Source organism: Clinocottus analis, unplaced genomic scaffold (assembly GCF_023055335.1).
Source record: "Clinocottus analis isolate CAN_PGR_092001 unplaced genomic scaffold, fCliAna1.0.p SCAF_20, whole genome shotgun sequence".
In the NCBI taxonomy this organism is placed as follows: domain Eukaryota; kingdom Metazoa; phylum Chordata; class Actinopteri; order Perciformes; family Cottidae; genus Clinocottus; species Clinocottus analis.
Genome location: NW_027175932.1, coordinates 7026793 through 7050303, shown reverse-complemented (window position 1 = coordinate 7050303; position 23511 = coordinate 7026793). Strand labels below are relative to the sequence as shown.

Here is a 23511-nt window from a genome sequence, read left to right as displayed (position 1 = left end):
CCGCCTCACGTTACATTACGAAGATTCAAGTCGCCCTTAACTCAGAAAAAATAACAACAGCATGTCCTACTTTTTGCGAGTGGACGTTCTTTTTATATACAAGACAGCTCAGTCATTTTACTGTTTCGTCTGAGTCTGCTTTGACGTAACAGAGGGAAAGCAATCGCTGCCGTGACGGTAGAGGAAACCTACACTTGAGCTCAACGGTCAACATGTCATGCATGTAAAATACAATTAACAAAGAAATAATCACATTTGTAGTCAGTCAACCTGATTAAACGTTTAATAACCTTATCATCTTTGTAATATCGTTCATCTGGACACAGGCACACACAGGTTTATTTTAAATTATGTTTAAGATCAAAGTATCAGAGCACGTTACCTGTCGAGCAGTCTGCGTTGTCTGTAGAAACTGATTGTTGTGTATGAAGTAGGTTCACTTGAGGCACGCTCTTTCATTTCTTGAGAAATGGTACTTATGAACCGGTAACCCCAGTTCTATGAGTATATGATACGTCCACGAATCGCTTTGCTATTGGTAACACGATCGAGGCTCTGCCTCGCCCTTAATTACGCTGGATCAGGAAGTAGCAACCACACTGAAAGATAATTATACACTCCACAGTCCTGATATGCAGGGATTTAAAGCGTTATATTTTCTGGTAGATACCTCGGCCTACTTCTCTTTATTTTCTGTTAGACAACATGGAGCCATCAGCGCACCATTGACACTGATCTAAAACAACAAAGTAGACGAAAAGGTTGGTCTAGAGCAGGGTCCACTTGTAGGCTGCGGTCCGGTTCTGGGCCCAGATGTTGCTGTATCGGGAACTGGACCTAATAACGAATAGGTAATTAATACTGCACAATTTTCCGGCCTTTACGACACCTGTTCAGCGGTCCAAGAAACACACCAACCAATAACACGCGTTGTACATTTTTTATTACGAAATGACACTCAAATGTGTGTATTCCGATAAGCGTTGCAACTCCAAGAACATTTATTTACTTTGGCATGAGGCGATTCTATCTAACTGGACCACGCTGAATTTTAAGTAAATATAGTATAGTAGAAGAGCTATCATGCTAATATTACATTTTACTCTATATGGACATTGAGCAAATGTGTAACTTGTTACGGAATAAACTGAATAAAAAGGGCATTTTACATAATTATGAAGTATTCTTCTTTTTATTTAAGTTATGTAATCATAAAAAAGCAAGTGTTAACAGTACAACACGGCTGCTTGAAACTGATGAGTGCATCCAGTAACTACATGAAAAGTTAAGCGTAGGAATAAAGAATAATAATGTATGTATGAATGTGTGTTATGAGCTGTGTTGTGAGGGCGTCTATAACTTTAGTAATCGTCAGAAGTGTGTGTCTGTCAGTGAATGCGCATCATGAGCCATGGGAAGTGTCCAGTGCGCTGCATGCCGAAGGTACTGCTGAAGAAGTTGAGGACTGTGGTGATGAAGACTATGATGGTTGTTACGTTGTTCAGGTAATCCAGACGTTTCTGCAGGGTTGAGTTATTTAGGTCCCGACGGCCTGTGAGACACACACACACACACACACACACACACACACACACACACACACACACACACACACACACACACGTACATTTTGACTCCCGTAATATAATTGCACAAATTAAAATGCCACTTTATTTCCCTCCTTTAAACACTGACATCTTCACACACACACACACACACACACACACACACACACACACACGTACATTTTGACTCCCGTAATATAATTGCACAAATTAAAATGCCACTTTATTTCCCTCCTTTAAACACTGACATCTTCACACACACACACACACACACACACGCGCGCGCACACACACACACACACACACACACACAATCTCTTGTGACATTATTATACAGTGCACCTGTTGCTTAGCGTTCACTATTTACACTCCAGCTGACGAGTAACAAATCACAATTAACTGATCTTCAGCAAATAAAACACACAATAAACATAGAATTGCTACATTTATTCAGAATGTGTGGGTACATATTAGAGGGATATGTTTTATTTATATTACTCAGTTTTTTTTTGTTTGATTTGAACCTAAAATTCATTTTCTCTGTCAATCAAGTTTTTAAAAAAATCATATAAAACAATTTTTCCAAAAGGAATAACAAGTAAAGTGTAAAACCATTACATACACCATTTTTGCACAAGCATATTATGGCAGCAAATAAGATGAAACATATTTACATAGATATTCAGTTGGTTAAAGTGAAAATATTTAGTTGGATTACAGCGTGACGCACATCTCAAGAGCCCGAACGATGAATAAGATGTGATGTTTGAACATATGCGATTTGAATTGACACAGTAAATTTCCACTGTGAATCAGCATGTTGACCGTGTGTGTGTGTGCGCATGTGTCAGAAGTGGAGTCGAGCCAGCAGCCAGCGGAAGAAGCCGGTCCTCTTGGATCCGAAGAAGCTGGCGAAGAAGTTAGTCACCGTGGTGAGGAAGATGACACCTGTGGCCAGGTTGTTCAGGTAGTCGAGTCGTTTCTGATTGGACACCACGTTCAGGTCCCTGCGGGCTACAATACACACACGCACGCACACACAGACACACAAACACACAATTTCAAACACTTCAAACACATCCACACACAGCCAGACGGTTGATGCGTGCTGACTCACACATGAACTCACAGTTGCCCCATACGTACAGTACCGTCTCCATCGACCCTCCAGTCACACGCCCTCCAGCCTCGGTCCAGGTCACGTGACCTTTTGACACTCGCTCAACAAATACAAATGACTGTGATGATGCTGTGGAGCAAAGAACCCCCAGCGAACCCAGTCAGAGGAGGTTCCTCAGTAGCAGACTTGGGATACATTTGTTGACTCTGATCGAGTATCCACATTATGTTTTGTAGCGTAAATGTTCCCAAGTTGACATGTTTAAGCTCGTCTGGATCTCCAGTTCCCTTCTATTTTTGAAGCGAGCAAAGTGAGTGAGACAAGTTTTAAATGTGGCATGAATAAAGTCAATACAAAGGCAAATGGACACAATTACACAGTAGTGCAAATTTAGGTCAAAAAACATCCTTTAAGCCAAATTACTGGGATCGGGAGGTTTCTCGTTCAACTTCAGTACGACTGGAGTTTGTACGAAGCTGATGTCTCGCTGCTAATAGAAGTTCAACTTCTAAAAGGAGTAGCTCAAAATGTCGGGAAGCGTGCACCATCCACACACGAGAAGAAAAAAACCCTGAAGACGTACTTTAATCTGTCGATTATATAGTTTTAGACTTTTTGATTTAGTTACCTTTGGACAGAGATAGAAAGCTCTTTCCTGTCTGAAAGCAAAGCTAACAGGCAGCTAGCTGTCGCTTCATATTTACGCCTTCGACATGGGCTTCCATGTTTAGCCTTGACGGAGGCAAACTCGCAGTGTGAATGTCCCTATGTTTTTACACGTAAAGGTGTGTCACGCTACAGCAACATACAGCATTTTGTTCAGGATCACACGTGAGTGGATCGAAATTAGAGCTGCTTCCAATACAAATTCAACTTTCGACATGTACGCTATTGTTCCGTTTTGTGAGTGTGAATGTACGTACGGTGTGTGCTTGAATGCGTTATCTGTCATCGGCCTATAGAATGAAACGCTGGAGCAGCCATCGCAGGAAGCAGCTGCGCTGTGTGCCAAAGGCGGCTTTGATGATGTTGACGATGAGGGTGAGGAAGATGATGCCGGTGGTCAGATTGTTCAGGAAGTTTAACAACCGCTGACAAGAGGGGAGGCTGGTCAGCTCACAACGAGCTGCGCGCACACACGCACACACGCACACACGCACACACACACACACACACACACACACACACACACACACACACACACACACACACACAGACACACACCTAGTTGGTCCCTATCCATTCATCCTGTGTAAAATCAGAAATACTGTACAGAAATACTGCAATTTATTAGTACTTTAAGTAGAACGATAAGTCACACTTGTCTGTTTCGGTTTCTCTGTGTGTGTGTGTGTGTGTGTGTGTGTGTGTGTGTGTGTGTGTGTGTGTGTGTGTTTGTGAGCATAGTCTGGTCCCAGGTTGAATGTGTCAGAATCTTTCCCTACTTTCCCAATAAGTCTACATATTATAATCATTGCCTGCATCAGAAAGTCAGAAGTGCATCCTGGCAAAGAGGCCGGTGCGCTCCATCCCAAAGACAGAGATGAAGATATTGGTGACGAAGATGAGGAAGATGAAGATGGTTGTGGTGTTGTTCAGGCTGTCCAGGCGCTTCTGATTGGCCTCTTCGCTTATGTCTCGCCGAGCTGCAATAATGTACACACACACACAGACCAAAAATAACAACAAAACCAAAATAACAACGCTCTGCTATCTGTTGCAATGCATGCGATTTGACTTTCATCAGCCTTTCATATTCATAGCTCATGTTGCAAAAAGAATGTATGTGTTTGCTCGAAACTATTTTGTGCGAAATGACAGTGACTGCACCGAGTGAGTCTTCACAACAAATCAGTAGTCGGTGTGTTAGAGTGTTAATATGAGTGGTTAAGAGCATGGAGGATGGATATCTGATGGATTTTAATGCTGTAAAATGAATATAAGGCTCACCAATGATGATGATCAGGACTCCAGCCACTATCTGGAGAGCAAGGGAGAAGGAGATGAGTGTCAGGACGGCAGCGTAGTACCTGAGGAGGAGAGAGAGAAACGATATAACATTATATTATTTTATTGTGTGAGGCGGCAGTGAATTCAAGAGCATTAAACATTTTCTCAAACACACACACACACACACACACACACACACACACACACACACACACACACACACACACACACACACACACACACACACACACTGTACCTGTAGCCGGCTCCCTGTTCGATGACGGTCTTCATGTGCGTGATGTTTGCCAGGAACAGAGCGATGTCCAACATGCCCTCAGCTGCCGTCTTCTTGGTGGCATAAAGGTTCATGTTCAGATTAGAGGGGGAGCCTCCCTGAGAGATACATAATTCATATTACAAATCTCAAGTGATCAGCACAGCTTCTCAATGGCTTCAATTGTTCACGCCCATCGTGTCTGGATGAGTTTTCTCTTCTTTTTTTAGTTTTTTCTGTCGTCTGTTTTGCCCCAAGATGGAGAGATATCATAATAATAATCTCATAATCCGGACATAATGTCAAATAAAATGATTGCAACTGCTGCTGTTCTTGGTACTGTACAGGCCTCGATCAAAAACACGGTAAAGAAGTAGAGAGGATCTTCAAGTTACTGTGCTGAGTTCTGACCAGGAGGGGGCAGCAAAGACCAAGAACACCTCCACAGGTTCCTGCCAGGAAAAGTCAGATGCGATAAACTGCGTTCATATTTGTATTTATTAATCCTCCAACCTAATCCAAGTCATAATGATAATGATAATAAAACTCCACATACATCATTTTAATGCCTTTTATTCCCCCATTACACTATATTTAGTGTACTTGCTTGTATAGCAGCAGGGATGAGATAAGCGCAGATTCTGTTTTCTTCTTCTCGTGGCTCATTTATTGTAAGAGTTTTAATTGAAGTTATTAGAATGACAAAGAGTTTGACTTTGTTGCACATCTGATATTTCACAAATCAACTGTGTGTGTATAAAGGTGTGTGTATGTGTGTGATAAAGGAAACCCAACCCAACATAACACAACGTTCGCCAAAAAGAGGTGGTGTTTAACATCTTTACATGAAGTCTTTCTATGCCGGGGACCAAGATCTACTTTAATTATTGCTCTGCTACATAGCTCATGGACTGCAGACGCCCAGACTCCTCTACACTGAGCTATAGATTCAACTTCTGTCTGTGAATGTATCATTTTACCCGGCGCTGTCAGTGCAGATTGAAACAGTGCAGTCTGTTTTTCTTTCGGCTGTGCAGAAACAGAGATGTGATGAGGGGAGACCTATAGATCATATGTGTAAAGCCAATCATGTGGACAATAGGGACACATTGCACTTTATGACCTCCCTCGGCTAAAATGTGCTTCAGTGCTCCAAAATAAACACAACTTTGACACTGTGCATGTACAGTAATTGTTCAAACCTGCAGCTTTACCGCGTTTGCTGCCTTGGTTTTGAATGTGTGTGTTGGGCCGACGCTTCATACGGACTCCTTCTTTTGAAGTTTACCGACTCCTTAACAGTCGACAGTGTTTTCAGTTCACTGTTTTCCTTTTCAGTTGTTGGGACAACACTGTGGGAGATGTAAACAGTGTGCTCGTGGGCTGACGTCATGCGTCTCGGTTTCTCCTGGCAATCTTGCAGACAGAAACTTGGCAGGTGCACTTTTGCAGAAAATATTTTCTATTGACGCTGTTCAAATGAGGTCTATGTCTTATCAGAAGGGTGCTTTGATTTCTGGAACAAGATGTTGATGTTAACATTTTCACATGTAGGTTTTGGACTCTCCGAGTGCAACAAAACCAGAACCAAAAACAAACCGTCCCTCTGCGTAGGAGGAAAAGCATGCGATTTTTTGTATTTTCGGATAACCTGCACCTTGCATTTTATCCAAAAGGTACAACATATTTTATCTCAGGGTTAGATTTAAAGTCTGAATAATCTTATTTCTTTGAAGAACAATTTATCCGTCCTGATGCTGTGATCCCAACACATGTGATATATTTTGTTCGATACTTTAATACAGTACAGCTTGATCCAGACTGGAGGAATCTCCAAGAAAAGCATGAAGCAATTCCTAGAACTGTAAGACTGTCAAAACACGATGAACACGTGTTCCCAGCCCTTTGAATGTTTTCCAAGAGAGAGAGAGAGAGAGAGAGAGAGAGAGAGAGAGAGAGAGAGAGAGAGAGAGAGAGAGAGAGAGTATGTGAAAAAAAGACTCAGATATAGAGACGGGAAGAGAGGGAGAGAGAAAAGTATGTATATATGGACTGGCTTGTTTCCATCTTTTCCCCTTTGGGGACTCATGTGGTCACAATTTATCAACATCAGCTTCGGGCAGGCCGCCAAAACACACACACACACACACACACACACGCACGCACACGCACACACACACACACACAATCAAAACACAATCACAACATTGGAATGGCCTACATACAGTTTTACGGACCATGTGTGTTCACTTAGTTTAATGTCTCTCTAAATGTACTGACGTGTGTGAGTTTATCACGCTTAATGCAAACATGTCTGGATTTATGAAATTATTATTTTGCCCTTTGTTTCACCGGATAGAGAGGGCCGGGTCCTTGTTTACGGCACAAGCGGTGGTGAGCAGCGTTACACGCGTATATCTTCAGAAGCTGTGCGCGAGCAGCTGGCCTCGGGGTGAAGTCATAAAAGGGTTGAGTACCTGGCTCAGCTTTTGCTTTTGAGGAATGAGGAGAAAAAAAGTTTCTTGTTTGTCTGTACAGAACCAGCGTTTACAACTTTTTATTTTTTTATTTTTGAAACTAATTCTACAGCTGCCTTCATTGTGCGTCTAACAGACGCAGGAGCTACGACATATCAGTGCCTCATTGTCGGGGGCTCACTGGACGTTGTCTCATCTCATGGGGTTCTGCCGATTTGGAGGTTTCCCTCTGAGGATTGATACTTAGCTGCAGTGAATAAAACTACTGTAAAATATGGTTAGCTTATTGCCTAAAGATTAAAATGACTGTAACCGCACAAGATGACTACTGTCCACATACAATAAAAGATTAAATTGAAACGTGAATCTGCTTCTCGGCATCTTCAAAGGATTTCTGTGAGTGCGTGTGAATCCTGTGATTGCTGGGAACGATGGGTTGGATGTTACATCCTACTGGTTTAAATTTACTTCAGTCTCATGGCTGGAATTCAATCAACTTTTGAGATAAGTGTATACATAATCATTTAGATTCATTCATCAAAAATATTTGACACATTAAAGTTTTGATCTGACGATAGCAAGAAATAAAAAAGTCACAGGATCATAAAAGTTACTACAATTCCCGAAGGCAACATGAATGAATGGCATGAACCAAATGTCCTGGAAAGCCATCCCATAGGGAGTGACATATTGATATTTAAATCCATAGAGCTATGGATGAGTAATAAAAACAATAATAAGAATGACTACGAACTATAATAAAAATAATAGTATAAACGGTAACTCCAGCACTGAGCTCAGTAAGTAAAACATTCCTCAGTAGACAGAAGGTCTCTTTTATTCCCAATGTTTTTTGTGGACATATGGTATTTATAAAGCCACTACTGCCTGTAAAACTTCCATTCCCTAAATTCCCTGATGCAGAACCCAAGGCCCAGGACCATATTACATAATGTACACACACCCACGTCAGCTCCACACACGCTTAAAACACACGAGGCACATACTTAAATGTGTTGTTCAGATATGCACGTGTGTTCCACCAACATGCACCAAAACAACTACAAGTCTTTACACTTCTAATTGCACATAAACACACACAAATATACCTCAGACCACATGGGAGCCCCCCCTCGACCTTTACAGGAAGTGCTCCTCCCCTGCACTCCTATTGGTTGCCATTATGGCCAATAGGAAGAGAAGACCAACTAGGAGTGGAGCTCTGGTTTTCTTCTAATGTCTTATTTTGTCTGTCTGTCTGTCTGTCTGTCTGTCTGTCTGTCTGACTGAATGACTGTGTCCATGCTCGCCTCTTTGACTGGGTTTCTTTGTTTTTCATCTGTGTTTTTCCCAAAACTCTCTCTGCCCAAAGGCGTCATCTTTCTGTTTGGTTTTTATGTAACTGCCATTTAGGGTGAGGGAGCAGGAAGAAAGCAGAAAAGCAGATGAAGAGAAACAGATAGTGACACAAAGACGAGGAGTCAGCGTGACGCGGGGGAAGAGAGGCAGGGACAACGACATGAGCTGTGCTTTCTCTCGCTGACTTCACTGGCAGCAGAACCGTGTCGGACTCACTATACTTACTCAAACCGTGTTGGACTCAAACATGCCTGTTTTTAGAAATAGCTCGTAACGGCTTCTTGCTACGGTAGTTTTCCTTGTTAACGGCGTGGTCAACGTTTCTGCGAAAGTGCAGACACGCCCATATGGGCTCCAGAGGAAACAATGCACGTATGGACTCAAGACATCACGAGTGGTGTTGCATGACATTGAGTGTCTATTTAGTCTCGATGAAAACTATGTGACGCCGCACTGCACAGATCGACAGTCACTCCTCTTCTGTTGCATTTCTGACAGATGCTCCAGATGTGTTCGCTGCCTCCAGTGTTCATTACGGGAGTCAATTTGAATGTAACCCAGGACCTGCGGTATCCCCACACGCCTGCTGTTACCACGAGAAAGGTGCACTCAGTAAAGTGGCTGAGTGGTGGCGAGGTACTCAGCGACCACGGTCCTTGAGCATGCACATGTTGCCGGACAAAGATACAAGTCTGTATACTGTATATTATTTAAAGTGTGCAACAGCAGAATGCAAGGTTATCCCTGACAGACCTAAAGGTGCACACTCACGGACACACACATGCCAGCGACGACTTGATTCTCCTGGCAGAGACAACCAAGGTTTCCATTTATTTTAGGTTTTTATTATAGGTCTAATAATGGAAATACTTTTGTTTGTCAAAAACAGGAACGCCCTGGATAAAAGCATTTGTTTGTTTTAGGCAAACGGGTCAGCATGCAAAATGTTGCTTTTCTGGTTATTTGTTTGCATTTGTTATATGTTGTATCTGTAACACACACACACACACACACACACACACACACACACACACACACACACACACACACACACACACACACACACACACGGTCTACAAATGACCTTTGATCTTGATTAACCTTGATTAACTTGCTGCGTGTGTGTTTCCTTTTATTTATTAAGGCAGATGCTGCAACATCCAACTTAAAGATGATGATGATGATGATGATATTTATGTTTTGGTTGGAAAATGTGTTTCATAGGCCACAGAGCCAATGAGTAAATAAGCCAAACCCAAAGGCCGTCACATTGTTGTGAGTCTCTCTCCCAAACCTGTTCCCTGCTGAGCCCTTTAGTGAACCCACATGTAATTTTACTGTTACACACAGCCTCGTCCTTTTTGATCCTTACCTTCTTCCTCTCCTGTTTACTATCACATAAACCATCACTTTCTTCTTAACTCCACTTCCTGCGTTCCACTTTGATAAACAGACAGAAAGGCTCAAAGAGAGACACACAACCCATCAACTGATAGGACACACACTACATTCAAACCTCTTCTGTACAGATAACTGTAACTGACAAGAGATACACATATCTAGTAAATACTTCCAAGTAGCACATTAGGTGTGGTTTCAATCAATGGAAATAGGAGGAATCAAAGATATATTTCTTACTCTATTGCAAAAAAAAAAAAAAAAAAAAAAGTAACATGGTATCTTTAAGAAACTGATGAGAAAATGAAAATAGAAAAACATGACAGCATCAATATCAACCCCACACGGCACATTGTACCAGTAACAAACAAAGCTTTAACACCTTCATGTTGATTATGTTCTCTCTTTTTGTCTTTAATCGTTCTATTTGTGATGGTGATGAGGAGTGTCACCCTCCTCCTCCTCCTGTTATCCAATGAAGCGCGAGCAGGATGGACGCCTCAGTGATTGCTGGGCAGGATGTACAAAAAAATACATTGTGTGTGTGTGTGTGTGTGTGTGTGTGTGTGTGTGTGTGTGTGTGTGTGTGTGTGTGAGAGAGCTGGAGAGAGAGAGAGAGAGACTTCATTTAAAGTCCGGATAAAGCAAATATAAACACATGCTCTGAGTTTTTGCAGAATGTTATCGTTCGTGCCAGAGTCAGATCACTTCTGTGTAGCTCAAAGATATCTTGAAGGGGGCAGAAATAATTAAATTATGCCTCTCTGCTAGACTTTGCAAATGTTTTTTGAACAGAATTTAAGAAATACATGACAGGGCAACGGGCCATCATACAGCAGAGCCTATGACGTAAGCACAAGTTGAACTAACTTGGTTGTGATTGGCCCGGGAGCCCGGCGCTGAAACACACGCAGCGCGTTGTCATGTGCGGCCCCTGAATGACACTTTGAGAGGCCTGGTAAAAACCTAATGGATTTTTTAACGGTCTTTTACTTTTGTTTGTGTGTTTGCAAGAGAGAGAATCATTTGGAAAATGACCAAACCCACTCAACCTCAATGACCTTTGACCTTTGACCTCCCATCCACAGCGGGGAGACACTCGCCCGCACACAGACCAACACAATGTCACCCACAAGCGCGGAAAACCTCCACTGTGATTTGACATGACACATGCAGAGTCACTGTTTCAATTCAGCACATGCGTGTGCATTTGTGTGTTGCTGGCCTACGGAAACCATACAAAAGGTTGCGTATTCAAATTGTAGATTAAAAAAATATATATTTGTATACATTTTTTCATACTATATTATCGTTGATTTCTTTCTTATTTATGTAGCTTTGCATTATTAATTTGATTGTAATCACCAAGTCAATGTGTGGAATATCAACAAAAGGTTTTACATCCATTCAATTGATCTTGTCTGACTTTTTAAGTGATATAACAACCAAGAAAAATAAGAACTCAAAAATTACAGAAAAAGTAATAGATTGATCAAAACATCTATTTTGGATTTGTGTTAAAATATTACAATCTCATTAATTGGCACTGTGTTTAGGGAACAGCTATCTATAGCACGACAGAACCCTTTGACAATAGCTACAGGTGCAGGTTGAGTGCAGCTGTGTGTGTGTGTGTGTGTGTGTGTGTGTGTGTGTGTGTGTGTGTGTGTGTAAGGAGAGCTCATAATCACCTCTGACGTCATCCATGCTGGAAGAGTCTGTTGCGTAAGAGGCTGACATGTGTTGTGCACTCTTATAGCATCTTTCGGCATGCTAAATACCCTTGAAATAAATGTGCGTTCTGCCATGGCAACATTGCAAAACACGCACATGTACGGATACAATCGTACTGTTTAGGAGGCCGCTTTCTCTGAGGTTGCCCCTTCAGTTAACTTGAGTGTTGACGAGCAGGAATGAGAAGTATGCACAGCCTGAGTCACCAAACGCTTCCTAGAAAATGTAAATCTCTTGAATGTACAGCTCAGTCAGATTAGTGTCAAGGAGACGTCGTATTATAATGATGTGAGGATTTGAACTAACTAATGCAGCTTTTCATCATGCTTCAAGACAAACGTGCTGACCTAATATTATTCCAACACAAACATTGGAGTGCAGTTATGCTGCCGGTCGCTGCACTCAACACGCGACAAAGAATTTGGTCTGCAGCTCAGTTTAGCAACGTGCTATTCACATTCACGGAGGTTTCTCATTCTCAAGGAGTGTCTCACTCGACCATGTTCTGCATTTTCTTCACGTTATCCACGACAGAAGCGAGCACATATAGACATGTCCGAAGTAGAATAGGTACCTGCAGCTGATTTGATTTTTATGTGCATTAAAATCCAGTTCATAGGCTTTAAAAAGTGATTTTGAGTTTTAAAAAAAAAAAATAGTCAAATTCCAGCATTGGCTATTAGCCTGTCATTCGTAAAATGAAGCAGAAAGATCGGAAGAAAAGGACAAACTTTGAAAAGAGACTGAATAGAATATGGACTTAAATATAACATATGTTGTATAGTAGCAAAAATTGTGTGTTGTTGTTCCTTCTTGGAGCTGTTTGACATTCTGTTATTTACCACTGGATGCCCATCCCTTCCAACACACACACACACACACACACACACACACACACACACACACACACACACACACACACACACACACACACACACACACACACACACACACACACACACATTCGGTTACTTCACACAATGGCTAATGAAAAAAGCCTCGCCCCGCTCTCCAGGATGATTTGTGCAGTTGTAAAAATATATTCGTCATTGTTGAGTGTTTGCTTTAAGGTTTTATTGCAGGGAAGGCATGTTTGGAAAGTGGACCGACTGAAGTCAGAGAGTCTTTGTGAGAGCGAAGACGGGAGCAATAACTGGAATTCCTTGTGTTCCTTTGTGTTTGTTTAAAAAGGTGCATGAGGGTATGCAGTCTGTGAACCACAGGGGCATAAATACCGGAATTGACATACTATGACAAAAAAAAGATTAATGCCAATACTCTTTTAGTAATAAATCAGACTTAATCATAGTGTTCCAGTGACATGCTGTTGACTTCTTTGCTTGCTGCCACCCTTCAGGAGAACAGTGAGTTGCTCAATGACCCTTCAGGGGTGCAGATGTTTGCTCCTGTGGGAGCTGGTTGCAGGCCTTCCCTCTGCAGGAATGTTGTCTCAAAAGCAACAACACACAGGTCATTTCAGGGGGAAATGCTGCATGGAACGAGGTACTGATCCCAAAAAGGTTTCATAAAAAAAAGAAATGCTCAGTATTTTGTGAAAAGAGTTGAGTGGAAGTCGTCTGCGGCGCTGCGTTCTACCAGGACGAAAAAGGGCAAAGATGCTTGACAGGTAAACATTTAAAACTGCAGGAGAATGTGTTGTTCGTTTTTGTACAACTTTTAGGTGACATTCAAGGCGTAGAGTAGATGAAATATTAGAAGTTTGAGCATGGTTTCCTGACACACGGCATCTCGCATACTATTATGATTGTCACATCAAAATATCCTGCTTATTCATTTTGTGTGAACGTGTGTGTGTCATACTGAAGATATGAGAACCAAACTTAATAAAGGATCAAAAACAGCAACACACTCGGTAAATAGTTAAATCATGAGTCATGTAAGCCTTGAAGTATACAGTAACAACCCCGTGATTACACAACGTGTCCGAACATGTGGTTTTGACGGTAATTATCGTTCATTGATACGAAAAGTCCGTTTGCCACAAACATGAGTGTGAGTGGCAGTATCCAAAACAAACACGAGCAGAGGAGCATGGGAGGAGCACACTGCTGCAGGATGCGTGCGCCTGTGCACATATTGTATACTGTACTGTAAATAGCTGTCCAGTACTGTGCGTGTGGCTGTGTTTTGGAGTTGTGCCTTCGGGTCGGAGGCGTGGTGTGAAATAAGTCTGATGAAATAACAGTAGGATGAAAGATGTCTCTTTCTCCAATGTCTTTTTTAAAAATTGTATTCAGCAGATGAGCCAAAGCCTGTTCGGAGTTTGACCCCCCCGCCCCTTTTCAAGCTTTCAGGCCTCAGCCATGTGTGACATCGCAGGCCATTCCCCCCCGGCGGCTTCCTGGCTTTTAATGGCTCGGCCTTCATCACACACACACACTTCCTTCCTCTGTGTTTGTGTGCATGTGGGCATTACCCGCTTCCCGAGTTCCAAGAATGCTGCTGTTGTGCGCCAGAGCTGCATCCCAAATCTTTAGATAAAGACACTGTGGTTGAAAACATGTGCAGTAAAAATTTCTTTTTTTTAAAAATGGGAGTGGAAAGATTTGCTTCCTATATTACCAACAGATGCATTCTAACTGAGGAATTTCGGGATCTTTTATCAATTTTCAAAACATCAACTGTGAGTTTTTGAGAAGTTTGAGGATGTTCTGCCCCTTTGGGGCACAATACTCATATATTATACTGTCACAAAGGTTCAAAGCCAGAACAGATAAGACTACATTGTCTGTAGAGTCAAATACAGTAAATAGTAAAGTATTATTGTCTGAGAAAGCCCGAATGCAATCTCAGCCTGAGCTTGGAGATCCAAACTTCTGAAATTAAATAAACACTACATTCCCGTAAAAGAATGTACATCCATTCATAAATGGCAAAGCTTTTTGTTAGGGAATAGATGTTTAAAGTAACCAACCGAGCCTCGAGAGGCCGTCGTTACAACTCTGAGGGTATGAGCTAAAAGCTCTTGATCAAAAGCCTGAAACCAGATTTCAGGGTGTTTTTCCTCTTCTTCTCAGCATAAAAGGGAGGATATTTTCGGAGCTGTCCTGAAATCTGCTTCCACACACACTAAATACACATATGCACGCCATGTTTGTGCAGAAGAAGTTGGAACAACAGCAGCATGGTCCTTTAAATTTGGCAGTTTTACATTTCCATCCCTGCCAGCACTTTGTTTACTCGAGATGTGATGGGTGGAACTCTCCTGAAGCCAAAGGTTTAACAGGTGCAACGTGCGCCTCGGTACACAACAGTCACATGCACCTGCGACGCTCGTTCTACCAGTCGGATATGACCAACTATGCAGCGCGGCCGCAGCCACGTTGTCTCCGTGTGTACGTGTTGCACACACAGGAACCCGTCCTTGACTCTGTTGCTTTGTGCACGTGTCAGTAGGTTGAAAGGAAAGTTAATAGACGTGCGTGCACGAGGATGACAGATGGCAGCGAGGACATAGAAAACACATGTTTTACCTCGTTTTGTCCGCGAGGCAACAGGATTACGCCCGAGCCGAGTAAGCGATGCGTGACGAGATGTGTGTAGATACGTCAAAGATACTGCGTGAATGTGCACATGAATACACACTTGCACACACACAAACACACACTTCCTCATCCCAAGACGTACCTGCACATAACTGTCCACGTTCCTCGGTCAACATTTTTGTGTAATTGCACAGAAATGCACACACAATGACACACTTTAATGCAATTCAGTAGCCTATGTCTACACCCACAGAGAAGTCCATTCACTCCTGTAATAAAAACCATGATGGTATTTTATTGTGTGGTCAATATAGACGTATCAGATGTTCAATGCATAGCTGAGGTTTGCATTCTGGACTCACAGTGAAGAACTTATTTTACACAACTGTTATCAGCTCGTGTGTGTTGAAAGAAACAGAAGAAAATTGGAGAAAAGTCTCGCTGCCGGGTAACCACAGGAGTTATTATTGCTGTGGCAATGTGGTAATGATCACCAGGGATCTGAGACCTCGCTGATCAAAGCTCCTTCAACAGCCACGCGTGTAATTTCATACAACCACAAGACTCTTCCACTGTTGGAGATTAAAGTGTTTAATTTTTATGATGGAAGTTTTTCCACTGAGACAAACGTCTTAAAGTCCAGCGCCAGGTCTGCTTTCACAAACACACAGCATGCACGTCCTAACTATCAGTTTCGATCGACTCATTCACATCCATTCAAATGTAGCTTGAAGTTATCGGCAGGGAGTGAACAGAATAATAACTATCGCATCGCCAACAACAAACGAATGACCCTGATGATGAGGTTAATGATGCACTGCCGCTCTGAACTTTAGGACCGAAAATCCTATATGATGATGATATTATTGTTGTTACAATTCATTCTCTGGGGACCATGATTATTGGAAACTAAATTTCCCAGCAATCCATCCGAGATATTTCAATACATAAACATGTCAACCCGCTGATGGAACTAGAGGGAAGACCATGGGATCTTAAATCCATCCAATAGTTAGTGCTTCCCTGAGAGGAAAGGTTATCAATCTTTCTTCATCAACATATAGATAATGTATATGTGTGTGTGTGTGTGTGTGTGTGTGTGTGTGTGTGTGTGTGTGTGTGTGTGTGTGTGTGTGTGTGTGTGTGTGTAAGTGTGTGCGTGTGGCTCTGAGAAGAGGTGAATGACTATTTGTCTAAGAGAAGTTATTGCTGTTTATTTTCACTGAGGGGGTCAAAGGATACACATATATTCCATCAACACACATTCACACAACTAGAGGCACAAATGTTAATGTGATACAGCAGAGGAGGTGGCTTAACCTGAGACAGGACATTTCTTTTGGTCCCCAGAGGCTCCTAAAGATGATGTATATGTTTGCACAGAGTAGGCTTATTTAGACAAGTTGTGAAACGTTTTATGTATCCGGTCATGGGGACGTTTAAAAAATAAAAGATGCCGCTACATGCTTGTTAAAACAGTAGCTATCGCATATAGTAGAGTTTATTTTTAAAAGGAGCTACATTTTTCTCCAATTGTCTGTCAAAGATGAATTTTTCCCTGCTTCAAAAGAACAAAACAAACATTTGATCGACAATTTAATGGTAGAATATGAGCAAAATGTGTTTTTTTCTTCTTCTTTTCAATTCAATGAAACAGCTATGACAATTAAACACAAATGACCACAGCAGCGTTTTGCCCTTCACGGACTGGCGATGCCTTGGTGCTTCCACACAGAGGACAATTAATAACAGAGAGCTTTTGTTCCACCGTTAGCGTGATCTCATTGTGTGGAAATCAACAATAGTCCCATGAGCAGCGCAGGCACCGGGGGGACATCAGCGACGGAGACTCGATGAGGTAAGACAGAACCTCACCCACCTCCCACACTCCTTCTTCTCCTCCATCCCTCCTGCCACGCTCCCACTTTTTCCCCTTTAACGCAGTAAAAGCACAGATGACCTCACACAGCAACACCGTGCTATTGCATCGAGGAAGAAACAATGGGTTGGACGCTTGTACACACAGCTTGAAGTGCCGCTGTGACGTCCTTGAGCGCTGCACACACAACGGCCACACAGGCCACGTATTTACATGTTCACAAACACACTGTGCGTCGACTGGACATACGCTCTCACTCTCGTGAACCCACATGCAAGAGCAAGGGCGTTCTCTGAAAGTAAATACAACTTCATGAATTCTCAGAAAAAAAAGAAGAAAAAAAAACACGTCGACAGGCGTTTTTATGAGCAGGGTAAACAAAGAGAGCAGGAAAGCCTGTGAACGGAGTGATTTACTGTCAAGTGAACTTGGATTTGTAAGTGCATTTTTTAATTGTGTGTGTGCGTGTGTAAGAGTGAGAGTTAGTGTTGTGATTTATAGTGTCCCAGCAGGGGAGCCTCGGCACTAGAGAGGGGGTTTCCTGTTCTTTCTTGGCACAAACGACTGGAACAAGTGGATGAGGAACAAAAGTGTGGCACAGCACTCTTGGCCTGACGCTGCAGCCCGTGATTTATTTCATGAGTAGTAATCAGCTCAAGGTTTTTCAGGAGAATTCTTTTGTGTTTTTTTTTCTCACAAATAGTGTCTTTTGGAAATGTGTCATGCAGCGTCTCGTTATTAAGAAATAACACATTTAAGGAGACGTTGTAGTCGGGATTTTATCTGCTCAAGTGGAAGTGAAGACTTTTGTGTGTGTATGTTTGTGTTTGTTTGTGTGTGTGATAATCTAATTGTTTGTATCTGGTGGGATCTAAAGTTCCGTCTGGTATCACTTGTCATGGCTCTTTTTTAAAACCTTCTCAAAGTCCTTTCACGTTGCAGCACACGCATGCACACAAACGGCAGCCAGTTGGGCTCCGTTCCCGTGAAAAAGCTGTTTCAGATTCAAACCGAGTTGGCTGTCATTTCCCCCAGCAAATGAAAAGAAAACACACACTTCCCCCACGGGACAAGAAAGAATGACAGTCAAGAAGACAAGAAAGGGAGACAGAATTGATCAAAGCATTTGAAAAAGTAGAAAGAATAATATCAACTATTATATATTCACCGTAAAGACAAACTTCTGTCTTGGCCATACATAAGATCTTATATTATGGCCATTCTATATATAATGTTAAATATTGCATTACAGGCCTATGACACAACAAGTAATTTAAAGATGAGTCTCAGCTGAGTCTCAAATGAACGTTCCCGGAATCACACACACACACACACACACACACACACACACACACACACACACACACACACACACACACACACACACACACACACACACACAGACACACTTTCTCGTACTTCACAGCCGCACTCAGAATGTGACATCTGCCATGTAGGAGCCAAGAAGATGTTACACGGGCACACACACAAACAAACACTCATAACGTCAAAGAGATGCAGCAATGTATTCTGGGAGGTGACAGAAGTGGGAAGAAGATGCGATGGTGGTCATGGAGGGACACACAGGAGCAGGCACTAAAATAAATGAATCAAAGAAAAACTATTGCCGTCAACAAGTTGTTGATTAGAGGAGAAAGTCAGGCGGAACAAATTGAATACAACTGTCACAACTGTTATTGTGACAAATATTATCTTGATCATCCATCACTATGATTATCATCATTGTTGGCATGACTGACAACACAATAAGGGCTTTGAAAAGACCAAATCATCTGTGTCTCTGTGATATCATTTCACAAAACAAACAAAAGCAGGGACTTGATTTTGACAGTCGGTATTGTCTAATATTGATAGAGCTCATTTCTCTGTGCCATAGAGATCAATTGCTGTAGAAAAACAAAGAACCAATGAGCCACATCATTGCACTGAATGAAACATTCTTCCATTTCCATGAACATGGACACCGAAGATTATTCTGAGATGATCCCACAACTGAAAATAGTCTATAATTCATAATGTAATCTATAAGTATATATTCATAAGACTATGTATGTAATAAAGTCCATCCTCACAGGCGAGGCTAGAGTATACGACGCTAGGTAACCCACACTCGATCTTGTGAGGAAAGGCATCGCTCCAGTGATCCCACATAAATTTAAAGTTCATTGAACTTCTGACCACATGATCACAGCTGGGCGCCATCAGGCGCCGCGTGTGAAAAGAACACGAAGTCTCCGCTAGTTGGCAGCCCAGCCAGATTGTTTGCCAGTTCCTCTTTAACGGGGGCTTCGCATTGCAGGCGAAGCTCATTAAATGGTGACCTCCTACACCAGATGATTGTCCTCATTGTCTGCTTCAGGCTATTTCACTCCATTGATGACCATGTAGGACACTTAAAATCTGTTGTGCTACAGATACGTGTTGTCGTCTTTTATGGCAGCATTTAACCACCAAGAAAGCTTCTTCCATGGCGTCCATGCTTGGAGAGGCTGTGTGATTCCTATTAATTCTGTGTCAGGCGCTGTGCGCCCTGTTGCTGTGCTCTATACATAGAGAGTGACATAAAGGTGTAAAGCCTTTGCACCATAGAAATAGATTCATCGTAGCAGCTTCACGCTCAAAAACCTCATGAATCCAATTCCACCAAATGAAACGGCTTCCTTTGTACTTTATTTGGAGATGTGCAGAGTGCCTTATGGCTGGATGTTGAGAAGCTGTCGTGAACTCAGAGACTGAGAAACACATTCAAAGTCTAGCAGATCAAGTGAACCCCCCCTCCCCCTCCTCCCGTCCTGTCATCAAACTGTGGGGCTGGGTTTTATGTAAAAAAAGATAAAAATGATGATGACTCCTCTTAGTGACATTGAAAACATGACTTTATGCTGACTGACTTTTCAGAGCAGCGACTGAGAGGACCTTGTCGTGAACGGGTTTCTGCCCTCAACAAAGGTTTTTTTTGCGTTGCATTGCATTTGCAATACCAGTGGCAGGTTTCATATTGTACACAAGGAAGTGTAAGTAAGTCCAGTGGCAACCAGACATCTGTCATCTGTCTGTAAAGACAACATGGCAAAGGTATATGCGTAATGCAGTGATGAATGAATGCCTCAGTCAGGCACATGCGCACCGCGAGCGTCCTCTGGCACGGACATACAGGATGTGTCTCATGCTGTGAGAGCGGTTTCTTAAACACACGGGAACGTGCATCCAGTCATGTACGCTTTTTTTGGAGATCGCACATTTCTCTCTTCACGTCTGCCGACATATAATTAAGGAAACAGGGTTGACATAGCTGTGGATAGGACTTGGCCGGAAACATTTCGAGCCACGTGATCGTGAGTGTCATAGCTGGAGGCTGATGGTGAACACATGCTGCTGTACGCTGTCAGCTGGTGATCTGTGATGGTCGTTGGCGCTCGTGGTGGTTTTAATCATCATCAACGATCCATGTTATGCATGAACTTTTGTTCTTGACAATGGCTGCTGAATCACACAGCAGCTCCTGTAACAGCTGTCTGTGTAGTTACCGCAGTCACTATGACAAATGATGCCCAACGTTGTATTTAAACTGCATTTTCACTGATACGCAGAAGAGGGAAATTCCTGGATTGACAGTAACCGCGCGTTTGTGTGTGTTTCGTTAAATGAATGAACAGAACCGGCATTCATGAGAGGTAAATGTGGACGTGGTTCGCAAGAAGCAACCTCATGTGTGCAGCTCTATAAATTCATATTGCTGCTGCAACTGTCGTCCTGAGTAGCATCACTATTGGGTCCAACTTAACTGAGAGTTGAATTTGACGGTTTCAATAAGCATCCCCCAACACACACACGCACACACACACATTTTCCACAAGATCTAAACAATATAATGAACAGATGGTAAAGAAAAGATGGATTTGTTTGGGGTTTAGGTTTCATAACATCCACAATGTGTTAATACCCTGTGGTTATATTTAGAGGGCTGAAGCAAATGGGACTTGAACATAATATATAACTAGGTCCACACACACACACACACACACACACACACACACACACACACACACACACACACACACACACACACACTCTCTTGAGTAATAGCACTTTGTTCACTGGAGACTGTGTAGCTAAATATACTACCGGTAACTGACAGCCCTGCTGGTTGATGGGCAGAAACACTGCTGGCCCTGACACTGATACAGAAGATGAATCGCAACAGACACCAGGGAGGGTGTGTGTGTGTGTGTGTGTGTGTGTGTGTGTGTGTGTGTGTGTGTGTGTGTGTTGTGTGTGTTGGAGAGGCTATGTGCATTCCTAGTAGTGAATAATCAGTCAGAGGATATTTGAAGAAAGTAATGCAATACTTGTTTTTTTTAACTCAACAAAAAAAACACAAAATGTATTCTTTAAAAATGAAACAAAAAGGCCTTATAAATGATAATGTTGAAATGAAAGAAAGAAAAAGCATCTTCTCAAAGCCCCAACCTTACCCTGACCTCTTGTTCTTGGCATTAGTGAGTCCCTGTTCTGTTGACCACTGGCTGCATTAGAGGACTTTATTAGCCTTTGCACCTAGGCCCTAATTGCTATTTGATGGATGTTGCGATCGTAACCTGCTCTCAGAATAGAGTACGGACACTCAGTCGAAACCCAGAGAGCCGCACGGCAACCCTCTGATCCTCTGCTCTCACGGAGGCAGGACATACCGCAGCTCTGTGGCAAAGCTAAGACAGGACCAACGACTCAGAATCACGGATAGGCCCAGACTGTTAAGAAGGGCGATGAAAGAGTGAAAGGAAGAGGGGAGAAACAGAAAGGAAGAGAGGGAGAGGCCATCGCCGAACAAACAGAAAGATGCGTCTCTATTCCGGCAATCACATTCGTCCTCCTGTGTCCGTCCCCGTTGTCTCTACCTGTCTCGCTCTCTGTTTTTTTCTCACAGTTTTTCTCTCTATTTTTGGGTGCACTAACCTGCAGAGGGCCGCTGGCCGGCATGGTGGATCTCAGCGACGTCAGGTCGATGTCTCGGCCCGGCTCCCCTCTCTCAGTCTTCCCGAGTCCCTGCATAATAAGGCCCGAAGCGCGCAAGCGACCTAGCACACGCACACACTCGCTGCACTCGAGTGTTACCCCCACGGCGGAGAAAATGCTAATGCGAGGATGGCAGTGGTCGCTATGAAAGGAAATGACCCTGGACGCCAGGCACCAAGCACCAAGCACCAGGGAAGGCCAGGGAGGACAGCCGAGGGACAAACAAACGGCTTATTCACCCCATCCTGGTCCCCCCCACAATCCTCTCTCTCTCTTTTGCCACTCTTCCAGTCTGTCTCTTTCTCCCACTGTTCTCCACCTCCACCGAATTTAGGTTGTAAGTTCGCCGGAATACAGAATGAACCGTCACACTAAAAAGAAACAGGCAAATATTGTCCAAGTGGTAGCACATTTAAAATGAGCCTCCATCTATCACTCGATTTGAATGACCAAACTGATGCACACCCAACTTTGTGTCTATTTGTGTGTGTTTGCTCAACAAAAACATTCTGCTGTATTTCTGTTAAGTTAACTGAGGTCAGACGTCTTCTCGTAAAAGCACTGAGGCTCCTCTGTCCGGTGTGTACAGCGCTCTAAAACAGGGGACCCCGGGCTCTGGAACAGGGCCCCAAAGATGCCATGTGGCATGCCAACCAAGGTCAGGAGTGTTGGAGACGGATGTCTCAAAAACCTGGACAAATGAAGTCAAAACTATCTGCATGGCCACACTTCAGGTGAGTCAAATATATGTTTTGTGACTCAGTCCACCCGTGAATACAGCAGTATCTGTCCACGTCTGATACACAGACCATGTGTTAAACAAGCGTCGCATATCGTAGCCGTAGCCAGTGTGAGACTGAAAGAAGAATATAAATTGTTTTAAAAGATTCGATTAAAAGGGTGAATGGCCTGTTGTAAAAGTGAGGAGACACAGGAATGTGCGGCTGTTGGCTTTGAGGAGAGAAGGACAGGAAGAGCCAGAAGTGAGCTATCGGCATGGATGGAAAATACACCCCACAAACAAATACAACACACACACACACACACACGCACACACACATCAACGCTGGACGGCACACATGGAGACAAGTTGAAAGAGTCTTTCCTTTCCTCTCTCTCTTGTTCAAATACGCAGACATACAGAGTGTCCTGAAGGGGGAAGGAGGTTGTCAACAGTGATTAAACACACCACTGCAAGCTCATAATCCTCAA

General features: G+C 42.8%; 1 protein-coding gene across 6 annotated transcripts; it reads right to left on the bottom strand.

Moving 5' to 3' along the window:
- Positions 1–926: 926 nt before the first annotated feature.
- On the bottom strand, positions 927–22523 carry LOC137791288 (ninjurin-2-like). Of its 6 annotated transcripts, none has more exons than XM_068586083.1 (5): positions 22240–22523; positions 4892–5028; positions 4636–4715; positions 4164–4331; positions 2495–2579 (listed from the first exon to the last, which is right to left on the bottom strand). In XM_068586083.1, the coding sequence occupies exons 1-4, from the start codon at positions 22333–22335 to the stop codon at positions 4177–4179; spliced, it is 468 nt and encodes a 155-aa protein (XP_068442184.1). In that variant the 5' UTR covers positions 22336–22523; the 3' UTR covers positions 2495–2579; positions 4164–4176. The 6 variants fall into 6 exon arrangements, with proteins under 6 accessions (XP_068442181.1, XP_068442180.1, XP_068442184.1 ...); XM_068586078.1 differs by lacking the exon at positions 4164–4331 and adding an exon at positions 3609–3811 and having other exon boundaries at positions 22240–22522; XM_068586084.1 differs by lacking the exon at positions 2495–2579 and adding an exon at positions 3727–3811.
- Between the last annotated feature and the right edge of the window lie 988 nt (positions 22524–23511).